Source organism: Dipodomys spectabilis, unplaced genomic scaffold (assembly GCF_019054845.1).
Source record: "Dipodomys spectabilis isolate Male_0828 unplaced genomic scaffold, ASM1905484v1 ptg000089l, whole genome shotgun sequence".
NCBI lineage: Eukaryota > Metazoa > Chordata > Mammalia > Rodentia > Heteromyidae > Dipodomys > Dipodomys spectabilis.
Genome location: NW_024870766.1, coordinates 10,593,066 through 10,608,194, shown reverse-complemented (window position 1 = coordinate 10,608,194; position 15,129 = coordinate 10,593,066). Strand labels below are relative to the sequence as shown.

Below are 15,129 nucleotides of genomic sequence, written 5' to 3'. Positions count from 1 at the left end.
TGCTCAGCTGTCATAGTGTATTTCTGAAGCATTTGGCTATTTAGAAGACAATACTACACACAATTGATTAAAGGATGGTGAGTTTAATTAAACTTGTGTCAAGAAATATTTTATATATTTCCTCCAGAAGATAGAACTCATGGGCTTTTAAAAACCTGAGAACAGTCAGGCACTAGGGGCGCATACTTGTAAGCGTAGTTATTAAGGAGCCTGAGATTTGAGGATAGTGGTTTGAAGCCAGCTCTAGCAGGAAAGTCCATGAGACTCTTATCTCCAATAAACTACTCAGAAAAAGCCAGGAGTAGCACTGTGGCTGAAGTGATAGGGCACTAGACTTGAGCAAAAAGAGGCTCAAGGACAGTGTCCCTGAGTTCAAGCCTCAGGACTGGCAAAAAAACAAAAACAGAAATAAAAACCAAAACAAAATCAAACAAAATGTAATTATAATGTACCATGCGAATTTTGTTTCTTTGTATGATCTTCCCCATGGTATAACCCCTGTTTTCACTGTATTTGATGTCGGTACCCTGCATCTTGTATATACACTACTCTAGCTTTGGGAGGGGAAGGGAAAAAAACAAAACAAAATGCTTAAATAGAGATAAAAGTTGACACATTGTAACAATGAGATGTGCAAGACACTATGTTGAAAAATGAAATTTACAATTTAGGTGGAGAGGAGGCAAGGAATTGTGGAGATGAGAGGGAAGGGAAGGTGGGGGAAAAACAAAGGAGGAGGTAACAATGCTTGATAGGAAATGTACTCATTACCTTGCTCATTTAACTGTAACCCCTCTGTGCAGTATTTTTACAATAAAAATGTATTAAAAACTCTGAGAATATTTTTCTACCATTTTAGAGTAATATTTCCTTTCAGTGCATAGTTCTACAAATCTGATGCATGAGAACTGAGGTACAAATTAATGATTAAAAGGTTTTCTAAATGGATGATTCATTCTTTTGGTGGTACTAAGGTTTGAAACTCGGGACCCTGTGCCCGTTTGGCAGCAGCTCTACCATATATATATATTTTTTTTAAGTAGTTATTTTTCAGATTAAGGTCTCACAAATTTGTTCAGAAATGGCTTGGTCCTTGATCCTACTACATCACCCTCTTTTATAGCTCAGATTAAAGGTTTGAATCAAAACACCTGGCATATGGTCTTTCTCTTGTTCTTAGCACTGGAGTTTTAACCAGGTTCTAGAATATGCAATGCTATTACTGTGCCATGGAGATATATTCCTAGTCTATAATTTGTTCTTTAAGTAGTGGCTGTAGCTCAAGTTTCAAAGAAGTAAATAACTAACTATACAAATACTTTCTCTATCTAGATATTGAGTTCTGTGATTAGTTTTTATTTTTATTATTTTTTTGGTTAGGAAAAAAATGAGGGCTTTCTGTATCCTGTCATAGTAAAATATACTATCTAATGGATAAGAAATTAAAGGTTGGTCCAACCTATTTAGAGTGGTTTATTTTTGTCACTAAAATGGTTTTTCAGAGAGGCAGAACAAATCATGTATTTTTATAGACTTTACTTATTTAATTGGGCAGAAAGGAGAGAAAGAATGACAGGAGTAATCAACTTCAAGTCTTCCAATTTAACTGAACTTGGATTCATGCGAAAGAATTATTTCTTTCCCAATGCTAAGCTTTATTTTGCTGTCTTATATTATTAGATGTAGCATCTTTTTTTTCAGCCAGGTAAAAGAATACTGCAATAACACTTCTTGATAATTTCACTTTTGTTTTTACTTTTTTGGTGGGACTAGAGTTTAAATGCAGGGCATTGTGCTTGGCTAGTTTGCTTGCTTAGCTGGCATTGTACAGAACTTTCCTACCAGTGCTGTTTTCAAACCTCCAAATCTTAGCCTCTTGAGTATTTGGGATTACAAATGTGAGCTAGTAGTGTCTTGCTAAAAATTTCTTATTTATTTTCATTGATTATTGTTATTTTTTCAACTGTTTTAATTTGAAATCCATACAAGTTGTTCTTAAAGTTAAAATAAAATTCCCCTCTACTATTTATAGTTTAGGCTAACGTACAACAGTTTATTTAGTTAGTTCATTTAGGACTCAATTTACCTTACCACAATTATACTAGTGTCTTCTTAATTCAAACTCTACTCATAACCCAAGAGAACACTGAGTATTAAAAAGAAAAGCCTGTTAATACTAAGGCCCACTTTGATGCATACAGAATTGTGTTGGGTTGATATAGGGATGCAAAGATAATCTTAGAACTCTTTATCTTTAAAATATGAAATAAAATAAACAAAGAATATAAAAACAATTTGTATTTCAATCAGGCAACTGCATGTGAAACATTTTTTAATTATATGACTACAAGTTTTAAGTATTTATATACCAGTATACACATATGAATTCCTGTTTACACCAACATATGCCTAATAAAAATGTATATTATGATGAACATAATTATAAGAACATATCAAAAAACAAGAAGAACATGTTGTGATGGTATTATATAAGGTATATCTCAACATATACCCAAAAGTTTTCCAAATTTTTATGTTGTAATCATTTGTAGTTACTTGTTCATTTTTATAAGTGACAGCAAACAGTAAATTAGCAAGTCCTGAATATTAAGTAACTTGTAGAAGCATAAACAGATAAAACAGAAGTATGTGTATGTATGTGTGTAAACTTCACAACTGTTTAAAATAGAATGTAAAATGAATTGTTTAAAATACTTAGGTAGCTAACTAATGTCAAATGATGATCTCTCTGTTGTTAAATTCTGTCAGTAGTAGACAATTAGTGAAATCAGAGTGTTAGCAAGTCTGTATGTCAGAATATTCACTGTTACATTTTGGCTAAAGTATTTCACTATCAAACATCTTGTCAACAGGAATATAAATATGTTCCTTAAAATGTTATTTCTTATATTTTGAAAGATCTAAGTCGTTGGAAAGGAAAACAATGTAGTGTTTTCTTTACTATGCAAAGGTTTTTTTTCTAAGTTAATCCTTAAATGTTGACCCTAATAAAATAATAGATAATAATTACTAAACTAAGACCAATATAAATACTTAGTGAAATTTGTGTATGTGCATTCATTTTTCTCAATTGATATTAATATGTGCTCTTTACTATTACCGGCTACATAATATTTTACTGCTATTTATTTTGGAGCATATTTATTTTGAAACATTCTAATGTATTTCTTTGAGTTTTAAAACAGTTGTATTTTAAGGTACAAGGTTTTAATTATAAAGAACATTAAAAGAAAATATGGAAATACTAACATTTAAGTAACACTATTAAAAACTGATTTTCTCAGTAAGTTTTTAATAAATAGATTTTGTATGTTGCTTTTGAAAAAGAGTAATGAAAAATAATTGCTACTATTTTTCAAGTCCCGTTGGTCACCATAGCCATTGTTTTTTTAAATCTCTATACTTTAGTAGAAGATAAAAATAAAATTTTAACAGAAATAGAATTTCTCAATTTAGGCTATGGAAATTGCTCTCAGAAAAAAAACATTCAAGGGTTCCAAAAATTCTTAAAATAGCTATCAAAACAGCAATCAGTGAAGCAAAACATATTCTTGTAACAATCATGAATACCATCTGCTTTTCAACAGGAGCCTGGCTTACACTCTAGAACACTAAAAAATTCAATAAAAGTGTCTCTTACAATACAGTTTTAAGTAAGTCTAAGAGTACAACACTTAATAGACTGTGTAGTTTATGGCCATCTGGATGGGGTGGGTAACGTTTTTAAAGTAATCTTTTTAATAGGGAAAAGTAATATTTTTATTATATGAGGTGCAACTATCATCTTTTTGATTTAAAAAAATCACCAAAATGTTGTTATATTTTAAGAGAGATGCCTTGAAATGAATTGGTGCCTTGTAGCTCTAAACAAACTTGTTTGAATTCACACTGCTATCTCTTCCAATGGATGTCACTTTCTCACTTGACATTCTGAGAACATGCTACATTAACTTTTCCTAGACGTGACAATAGACTTGTGGTATAGGAGAGACAGATTTTATGCCATCTTTATAAAATAGTTATAGATCTGATGCTAGAGATACTTCACGGACACAGGGGCAGGGTGGGGGGAACACTATAAAACTAGAAAGGAGGGGCTGGTAATGTGTCTTATTGGTAGAGTGCCGATATGAAACCCTGGATTTGATTCCTTCGTACCACATAAACAGAAAAAGCAAAAAATGGTGCTGTAGATCAAGAGGTAGAATGCTAGCTTTTAGCAAAAGAAGCTCAGGGACAGGCCCTGAGTTCAAATCCAGGACTGGAAAAAAAACAGAAAGGAAAATTATGAATATGACTATTAAAACTGATATACCTATTAAAAATTTAGCTTTATATAATGATATAATTTCCAGTTTGACCCAATGTTTAACAAAAAAGCTCTGAAAGATACAGCAATATCTCAGAAAAAATAACAATAGAAGACTTAGGGGTGAAGACCTAGAATTCAAAAACTTGTGCATTAAGGAATCTTTAAAGTAAACAGACTTCTACATTGAATTATTATATTTATTAACCATTTTCTAAACAATTAGATTTTCTCAATCATAATATGCTTACTTTTAAAGAAAATTATTAATACTTCCTATGGAGATATTCACCAAATATTTCTAATATACTTTTGTTGTTCCCTTGTTAGGCATTGTAATCTCTATTATAGAAACAAACATACAAATTACTTTTGCTTCTCTAATACTGGAATTAAATTAAGGATCACCTGGATTTAAGGAAGATGCCAGACACAGAATAAACATGTGCAAACCATAATGACTGTATTACATGTTCATCAGTAAGTGTCCTAAGCTTTTAAGTTTATTATTATGATTATTATGACTATTATTATTATTAATTTTGCATTATGAAGGGTGTCATACTTGCTAAGCCATCATAACACTACTGGGCCATCCCTAGTCCTTTGCTTTTTTACTTTGTTTTTCAGATAGGATCTCCTATTAACTTTGTCCTCATTGGTTTTGAAGAGAGGTTCCTTCTACTTCTGCCTCTGAAGCAGCTGGCTTTGAGAAATGTGTGCCCAGCTCTGCATTCTTACCTATTTAATGCAAACTTGCTGTCTGGAAGAAGGTAAATAATCCTAACCAACCATCCTTTTAATGAATTCCTGTGTCCTTGATCTGTATTGAGGATTATCCTTTGTCTTATCTGTTTATATTCAATGCTTATTCCATCATGCTAGGAAATGAATATTAAATTGCATTCACAAAAACCCAGCCTGCAACTGTGATGTGAAAGATAACAATGTTAGCAAATAATCTTCAATCCCATTAAGTCATAAGATAATAAAACTTCTTTCTCCATTTCCTCAATAAAAGCCTTTTTTCTTTGGTGTTTCTAAGTGAATGTGGCTTTCCTGTTTCCTCTTCAAACTTATCATACAACAGTCCTCCCTGAAATTTACCATTAGGCCTCTAAAACACTAGGAGTTCAGTTACCTTCTAAAGTGTGCAAATAAATGATTAACATCAACTCATCCATTGTCTTCTAACTGAAAAGAATCACTCTTACCGTGAAGCCCTCGGTATACTGAAAAGGAGCCCTGGAACTTTCGTCTGCTGTTGGACTCAGAGGCTTGGGGTCAGACATAGAACGCTGCATCATCTTGGCTGCCTTAGGACTTGCTGGGGGAACTTTAGCCATATCTGGATGCAGTACTTTCTGTGGACTTATGTCATCAGGGAGGGGTTTTTCGTAAGGTACAAAGGCTGATTCTAAGGCTTTGCCTGGTGAAAGTGGTGAGATGGGTGAATAAAGGACTTTTGGAGATTTGGGTGGGGAAGGAGCCAGCTGGATTGTGGAATCTGCCCGAAGGTGAGAGGAAGAATACCCAATCTCTAAAGGTGTTGGGCGTTTCTTGTCTTTGGGTGGAGATGTGGCACTCAGATATTGAGGGCTTTGTGTGTCTGAATCTGCTTCTGTTTGACATCCTAAACTGCCCCCTTTGTAAGTCTTTTCAGGTGCTGAAATATGTTTAATTATTTCTACCTTGGCATCCACTCGTGCTCGTATGGAGGGTGTTCTTATGGTTCCCACTGGTTCAGTCTGCACAGATATCTCTGCGACTGTCTGAACTGCTATGCTGGAGACTTTGGAAAGGTGTTTGGTCTTGTCAGCCTCTGTCGTGCTGTCGCCGTATTTCCCAACACGGGCTTTTCTCCTTGATCTGGAAGGCATATCCCATTCATCCTGATCTTCATCATCAGTTTGCACACTGGTATCCACACTCTTTTTAGTTCTTCTTCTCCTGCTTGCATAACTCCGATCTGCAGCATCTTCATCGTCTGTCTGTACACCACTGTCCATGATTTTCTTAAAATTTCTAGGATCCTCTGCCATAGATTCTCCCACCTCATCATACTGTCCCCGAACTTTACCTCCAGAGGTTCTCTTTTTAGACTGTTTTTCCTCTTTTACAACAACATCTGCCAGAGGTATTTCTGAAACAGTGCTCAGGATGCCTGGTGGGGCAATGTACTGAGTCACACCATCTGACTGAACTGTGTACCACCCTTGGCTCTGTGGTATTTCAATAGCCACCACAGCAGAAGCTGTGGTTGTGGCATCTTCAGTGGCCCAAAACTGCCCTCCTTCAGGGGCAGCATACTGGCCTTCCAACATGGCCTGCTCTGTGGTGGTTTGTGGAGAAGCAGTTCCAGAAGGGTCATAGTTATACTGGTAGATCTGGCGAATCTTTTGCTCCTCGAGCTGCTGGTGAAGCTGCTGTTGCAGTTGTTGTATCTGCTCCAGCTGTAATTGCTGCTGGGCTAGTGTCTCCTGCCTCATCATGAACTGGGCCTGGCGTTCTTCTTCTTGCTGGTAGAGAAGGTGCTGCTTCATAGACTGCAGCTCCTCCAGTTTTTTTTGAACCATGATCTTTTCTTGTTCTCGGAACCTCTGAATTTCCTGACGTTCCCACTCCAGTTCCTCCGCAAAGCGTTGCTGCTTAATTTTCTCCAATTCCAAGAGCTCCCGTTCTAAGTCAAGTTGCTGTTGCTGCTTGTCTTCTTCAGGGACAATTATAAGACTGCTCTCGTCTCCCACCACTTCAGGAAACACATCGGATGCTGTGGTTAACGTGGGGACAGTGTCTATGGTCTCAGCAGTCAGAGTTTCCATAGTGATGGTTTGCAAACTGGCACTGATATCAACACCAGTCACTGTAATGTCTGTTTCAGATGCACCTGTTGTTATGAAATATGACCTAGGCATTGGCTGTGTCTGCTGCAGGGTGGATAATGAAGTCACTGAATCAGCGGCATGAACACCAGACAAATCCCTCACAGTGGTGCTGAAGATGGAGCCAGGCTGTGTGGTGATAGCAAAGGTGGAGGGGACTGGCGTTGCTACTGAAGAATAGACAACACCATTAGATGACCTCAAAACATTCCCCACACCATATTGGGGTCCTGGAGGTGGAGTCATTCTTGCTGTGGAATACTGAGGGGTACTAATCCCAACTCCTGAAATGACTTGTCGTGTTTCTGGATATGAACCTGTAGTCTTGCTTGAATAATCCATTACCTCACCTGAAATACAGGGCAGAGTTATAGTCCAGTTCTCAGAATGGGATGATTTTTGGTTCTGAAAGCCCTCTCATCCTGATGAACATAATGAATAGGACTGCATGCAAATCCATAGGTTAACCTAACCGGATGCAGAAGAAAAGCAATGTTGAACATGCAGGCACATGCAGGTGACTTGGGCAGAACAAATTAAAAAAATAATGAAGAAACAAAAGGGCACATGTACTCCAAAATGTCTTGTCAAAACATCCAAAAGAAAGAGAAGCAATAAAATTGGCATAGGGATCGCATTTTCATCCTGAAATGAGATGAGGAACATCATAATGATATTTCAAGGAAAGATCTGTTGCCATAGGATACTGACCTGTTGTACTTCTCCCTGAAGTTAGATCTACTGCTGCATCAGTTCCTCCAGAATAATCAAAAGCATTCTTACTTTTATAGAAAAAATGCCCAGCTTCTGCTAAATTGGTATCCGACATGGATGGTTTCATTCCTCCAATCCCTCTATAACCATATGGCCCTGATCGATCATATTGATAATGGTCGTCCCTATAGCCAAAGCGATCCTCGGGAAGAGTAGTGGCAGGCTGCTGTGTTGTACAGCTCCTTCCAAAAGGTAACTTATAAACCATGTCACAGCACACAGCTCTTCTTCCAGCAGTCAAATCAACAGGCTTTTCATCATCTTCTATTATTTTGGTTACCACATTTGAAGTAGATTCATCCACTGTAACAACAGTTTTATGAGACTTCGTTGTACTGAGATCTACCACTTCCCCATCAATGTTTCCATGGGATGTGGTACCATCAGTCCATCCATTTGTGACACCAACAGGAGGCACAGAGACAGCTGCTGCCCCTGCATGTGCTGAAGTACTTAAAGACAAGTTTATTGGTGCTTCTTCCCTAACTGTGGGAAAGGCCTGGCCACTTGGTGTCCTGTATGGAGACTCAGCAGGCTTTGTGGTAAGCTGGAGCGGTGTTATCATTTTATGCTCTATACCCACCAGGCTTTCTGTACCTGTTGTGTAACTTGTAGTCGCTGTGCAAGTGACAATAGTCATGTGAGTGTCCAGGGTTACTGGAGTCACTAATGATGGACTTGCACTGAGATTTATAATAGAAGGCTGGACAGCACTAATCTGTCTCCCATAAACATCATGTGCTATGGTCTGTCTTTTCACATCTGTTGCAGAAGCAGAAAGATCTATACATTTCTCCGTTGCTTTAACTTCAGGTTTTGGTATTGTTCGCAAATCAATGACATCATTAGCAAGTTGCAACTTTCCATTTTCCTTATGCTGATGCTTTTCTAAATGTAGGTTATCGAGTGCAAGAGGCTCTGGAGGAATTGATATAGAAATACTGCTGGGACCAACACTTGGGACTGTACTTCTGGTTGCTGAAACTTCCGGCTTTGAGATTCTGGTTGTGGGAAACTGTTGAAGTGAAGTTGGACCCACTTGAAACGAAGATGGAGTTGCAACAGGGACAGCAGAAAAGGGCTCCAAAGCTCCTGAGATATACAAGTTCGGTTGTGAAGAACTTGGCATTTCTGCAGCTGTTGTAGCAGGGACTACAGAAAACACTGGTTCAAGGGAAACCAGATCTTTTGGGGGTGATCCTAAGGGCCAACTGGTAATTGCCTGACTAGCTGCAGAATCTGTTGGAGTCCCAGGCTCAGATGGTAATGTAATAACCACGTAAGTTTCCATGAGAGATTTAGAATATCTAGGGGAGGACTTGTTAGAGTGTGGGGAAAGGGGAGAGGTGGGGGAAGGTAATTTATAATCTGCAGAAGTCACTAAGTTTAAGGACATACTTGAAGTTAGTGATAGACCTGTTGGTTTAGGGTGCACATCTGGTGTTTTCTGTATGGTTACTGGGGGTTGAGGAACTGTTGGCTTGGGAGCAATGGGAGGTTTGCTAGGCTCAGGTCTGTGTGTAAATACAAGTCCAGAAGGAATTGAAGAAGGCTTAGGAGGAACAGGAGGAGGTGCGGAGGTACATATTTTTGTCCCAGGTAACCCATCACTCCTCCGAGCGGCTGTGGTCTCTATAGCAATAACAGCATCAGCCAGGAGTGTGCCTGCAGTGGTTGTAGTCACTGGAGCTGCAACTGATGATTTTTTTTTAGGATGAATTGGTGGTTTAGGTGCAGTTGAAGGGGGTAATGGTGGGGGAGGAGGAGGTGGAGGAGGGGGAGGAGGAGGGGGAGGGGGGAGGGGGAGGAGGTGGGGGAGGTTGGGCTGATATGTCCAAAGAAGTACTTCGGAAAAATGGGTGAGATTTCGTTGGACGGGAGGAAACACGAGGAGTGCCAGATGGTAACTGTGATCGAAGGTTTTCCTGACCAGAGACCTTTCTGGATATTGAGTACGCATCTGAAAGCTGCTCTTTTATTGGTGGAGCTACTGCAGAAGACATTGGTTTCTCAAACCTAGTTTCAGATAAGCTCATATTTGCTAATTCATCCTCATTCTCCTTTATCTTATCTTCATAAGCTTCTAAAACCTCCAGAATAACTCCATCTCCAGTTTCCTTCTTTCCTTTTTTTATAGACTCTTTTTCAGGTACAGGACAGTCAGTGGAAATAGTGTCAGTCATTAGATCTTCCACTTTAGTTCCTACTGATGTGACTGAAGGTGTTATGTCAGATAGGAAAATTCCAACTTGGTCAGAACTCCTACTTTCTGACATAGTGGTTTGGTCTAAAGACACACTTATTTCTTCTGGGTAGTCTATAATGCTGCCTGGAAAATAAGTTGATGAAGAAATTTCCTCTGAATCTTTGAACTTAGTAATTATGTCCACTGGCTCTGTATAAATTGTGGTTATGCTATCCAAGGTAGTAATGGGCGAAGAGCTATCTGTGGTGCAAATTGAAGACACAGATGATGTGAGAGAAGGTGTGTCAGATGGCGGAACAGAAGTAGCACTTTCCGAAGGCTCTGAGTAGGTCAAAATCAGTGACTCATGGGCAATTATCTCTTGAATTTCTCTTGTATAGTTGGTTACATATTCGTCTTCAATTTCTTCTGCGGAAAAATGTTGTGTTATTTTAACATCAGGAATAGAGAGTGTTGCACTGCTGGTTGAGTCAGAAAGGGATGCTCCTGAGAGGACACTCGATGTCAAAGATGCATCTGGAACCCTGTCAAAGTCCAAAGTGGACTCTATCATGTCCTCCCCAATGGTGGGGTGAGTGGGGGTGGTATCAGGTGTTAACTGCATCTGTTGTCGTTTCATGAGTTCTTCATAGGCAGCATCAGCATCCAACAATTTTTTTTCTTCACTGGTAGATGGAACCATAGTACCCAGATCCACTATCTCATGGCTTTCTGGAATAATGTAAGAGCTGGAAACAATGTCTTGTTGAGGTACAAGTGAATGTAAGCTTTCTAACTCATAAAACTCTTTCTGGAGGTCTGTAATTTTCTGCATAGGATCTTCATAAATCTGCTCTGGAAGTCTTATTTTTTGCTCTCTTCCTCCTCTCTGCTGCATAAACCCATTTTCTTCTTCTTGCTTTGTTAGCAGGCTTCCATCTACAGACCCATTGTATGTATCTTCTACTAAAGACTCATAAATATAATCTTCTATTAACATACCACCATACAAAGGCTCCTTTTCAAACACTTCATCTCGTTCATTTGCAGCTGGAAAAGCTTTATATTTGTGGGGTTTGTGCATCATTTCTTCATACATCTCCTCAGCACTTTTTAATGCCTTCTGACCACCTTCTTTCTGCATAACAGCTTGCTCATCTGTTGGGGAGTATAAAGACACAGCTGTGGGCAATTTGTATACTTTTTGTACTTCTATTATTTTTTCTGGGCTGATTTCAAAACCTTCTGGCTCTGATTCGATGCTAGGTGAGTATTCTGAACAAGAGGATCTGTGGAGTTCCTCCATTTCTGCTGCCTGACGTAATTCTTCTGTTGGAGATGCATCTTCGATGGGAGACAGATTACTAGGCGGTGTCTTTGGTCTTTCCCTCCTTCTCTGAGCTCGAAGTTCATCTTTATCTTTCTTTGATTTCTTGCTGGAACTCTTCCTTTGTTGCTGTTCTAGTTCCCTCTGCTTTTCTTGTTCTTTTAGTAGTTCTTCCTCCTCTCTCAATTCTTCTTCCTCTGAAGAATCTTCAATAGTAGGTAAAAGTGGGCCGTGTGACCTGTGCCGAGCTTTGCGCTGCTGTTTACTCTCACCTTTTTTGTGACTTGGGCTGCTGTCACTATCCTCATCAAGTGAGGATACAGATGTAGGGGATGTGCCGGGAGTGAAGCTAGAAGCATGGAGACTAGAAGATCCTTCTCCCCTTGACCTGTCCTCTGGTGAGTCTGTCAAGCTTTCCATTTCTAGTTCTGGCTCTTCATCAAAATACAAAGTGGTTTTTTTCTGTGATGATTCTGCAGAGTATTTATCTGCCGTGGTGCTATTGAGTTCGATCGTTTTAAACCGACGTAGCCCTCCTCCCCCAGTGACAACAAGTTCTTCACTCTCCTGGCTTTTAGTTTCCCTGTATTTAAGTTCAGGACTTTCATCAAATGTTTCATCATCCTCATCATGCCATGAATGACGCCTTCCTGCATCATCGTCAAAGCCTGTGCTACTTTTTCGAGTTAGTCTCCTGTGTTTCCCTGCCATTCCCTTCCCTTTCACTTTTGTGTCCTCCTTCTTCTGGCTCTCCGAGATACTACTAATCTCTTTGAGTTGGTTCCTGATAAACTCTTCGTCTTCAGAACCCGAGGCATCCTCATCAGCGCTCATTTCTATGATTTGTTTCCGAATAAAGTCTTCTTCTTCCCCTGATCCCTGGCTGTCCTCCTGCTTATACTCATCACTGCTTGAAGAACCAACACTGGTTCTACGTTTTCTTTGGGGAACAGGTGAGTGTTCACTTTCGCTGCTGTCTTCAACTGAGTCATAGGGCTGCCTTCTTGCAATTACATCCTCCACAAATGCAGATATTTCTTTGTGGTCCTTACTGGATGGAATACTTTGTAGGCTATCTTTTTTTGAAGAGTCTTTCCTTTCTTCTTGGTTCTCCTTGAGCTCCTCTTTTGAAATAGTACTTTCCAGGGTTTCAGATAAAATTTGAGTTTTCTGTTGATCTTTAGATTGCTCGGAAGAAACCATATGGGGCTGGATTTTCTTTTCTGACTTTTCATCAACAAGCGTACTTGCCTGAGCTTCCAAAATGGATAGCACTGTACTTTCTAACTTTGCTAAGTCTGAAGGGCTGGAAGGGCTGCTTTCTTGTGAAAAGGAGTCCTTTTTGAGTCCCCTTAGCAGATCCTTTTCATCACTTGGAATAAGACTTGGAATTTCACCAAGAGAACCTGATATTCCATCAGAAGAATAGCCTGTGTCACTGAGTCCTTGTGGGCTTTTAGGTTGCTGAGAACTTGAAGTTTCTGATTTATCCTCTTCCTTTTCCTAGCAGAAAGGAAAAGATATAGGCAAACTTAATGTGGTTGAACTACTTGCATATAGCTTCTCCATTACTCCCAAACAACCACTAAGAACTGAGAAATAATTATGGCAACTATTCAACCACATGCCAGAATTTTAAAAAAAAGTTAAAATGAAAACAGTTGATATTTAATGATTGAAGTTAGTGTTCATTTAACCTCAACTTAATTTACAGGTTAATACTCAATAGTATTTGATTTTTTTTTCTGTCAATACTATACACATTACATTTCTTTTCTTCCTCTCTCATTTTCCTTCAAATATATTATCCTGCTTAATCCATTTACTCCAGGATGAAGTTTAAATTGCTGAGAAAACTTTTATTGATAATTCTGTCATTAACACAGAAAATGCTTTTGGTCTGTGAAGTCTGGCAAAAGATAGTCAACTATGGGTTTATCTGAGGATGTGCAGGACAAGAATTAAGTCACATAAAGAAGAAGTCTGGCAAAAGATAAGAAATGAAAGAACCACTGGATTGACAATCTGATTGATTGGGAACTGTATACAATGGAAGAAATTTTACTTAATAAAAATGTAGATAACATGCCACAAACTCATGTACTTCCTATATCAAACTTTTTTTTTTGTTTTTTTGTTATGGGATTCAAATAAAACACTACTTTTAGAGTATATTGTGAATCTGTAAAACACTAGATATTTTAATTTGTTAATATCGTTCTCTGTATCATTCTGAATGCATGTTTCAAAATGATCAATTTTGCAACTTTTATACAAAATTGGTTGAATTTATCAGTTCACATAAGGAGAAATACTCAGTTTGTTATTGCATGGAATTGTTCATCACACTTATTTTCATCATCCCACTTCAAAGCTGTTTCACAAATATTTGCTATGTCATTGGAATTCAAAACTTCTTTGCATTTTATGAAAAAGGAGGGCCTTTAAACCAGTACAGTAACTAATTTTGTGAGCAGGAACATGGGCTTTCCAGGGAGGTGGGTCACTTTGATATATACCATGCTCTTGACCTGGCTGCCTTCTTTCTGCTGCCTTCAAGCTTTTTGCTGGTTAATTGGAGAGAGTCTCATGGAATTGTCTGCCCAGGATGTTTTTACAATGCATCCTTAGCTTTCAGCCTCCTAAATAGCTAGGACTATAAGTGTGAAGTCTCCTGTGTCCAGGTATATATCTTCTTATGATTATATCTTTCTTAATACTAAAGATGTTTTAATAAAGTAGCTATAAAACGTCTGATAGAAATCATGCCTGCTCTAAAATTTATCAAGACCAAACTTTCTTGGCTCATTTCAGATATATTTCAAAATATACATGTTTTACATATATGTGTGTATGTATATGTATATACATATGTATATATCTGTGGAAGAAATATAACTATTATTTCTTTAAAAAATCATTGAATATAATGAAAAAATTACCAGGAATTTTTTTGAGAAATTATAGTTTTAAACAACAGACTCTGAAGACTCTACTGACATTTTACAAAAATAAGATTAGGCCCAGATATATAAAATGTGACAAAGGAAGTCAAGAGGAACTACACAAGATATTAATGCATAAATCCTAATTATCCTCCCTAAAGCCCCCTTTGTATGTGACTTTTCTCTACATGGCCATGCCAGCCTTCCCTCTTCATTACAACTTCCAATCCACACACCCTTATTGGTCCTAATGTTTTCCCATACTTCATAGGATTAATCAGTATCTGCTGCTGGTACTAATGTCATTATGATCCCTGCCCTCAAGTGACTCTTCTTATTCTACACAAGAAAGTATAAAGTATACAAAATGTTTGTTTTGTTGAAATATTCAGAAGGAAAAAGTTACATATTTATTTCACTTTGATACATGCTAAACTAGCTTTCAGCTATCTAGTCCCATAAATGGGGTAAATATTTTTCTATTTGATTGCATTGCTAGCTTGTGAGCCACATGAAGTAGATCTTTTATCTCTTTGATTTAAAGTGTCTACATATTCATCCTTAAAAATGTTATTAATAATAATTGAAGAGTTTTCTTTTATACACAGAGCTCAAGATATGGAAGCATTTATCCACTGTCCATCCGTTTATCTTTCTGCATTATCCGATTGTCTTATGAGAGAATG

General features: G+C 37.9%; 1 protein-coding gene across 1 annotated transcript in view; it reads right to left on the bottom strand.

Moving 5' to 3' along the window:
* Nucleotides 1–15,129, bottom strand: part of Pclo (piccolo presynaptic cytomatrix protein) — a 280,740-nt gene that overhangs the window by 135,994 nt on the left and 129,617 nt on the right. Inside the window, 3 exon segments of the mRNA XM_042684701.1 lie at nucleotides 5,545–7,562; nucleotides 7,924–9,787; nucleotides 9,789–13,001. Of these exon segments, the coding sequence (XP_042540635.1) occupies nucleotides 5,545–7,562; nucleotides 7,924–9,787; nucleotides 9,789–13,001 (7,095 nt within the window).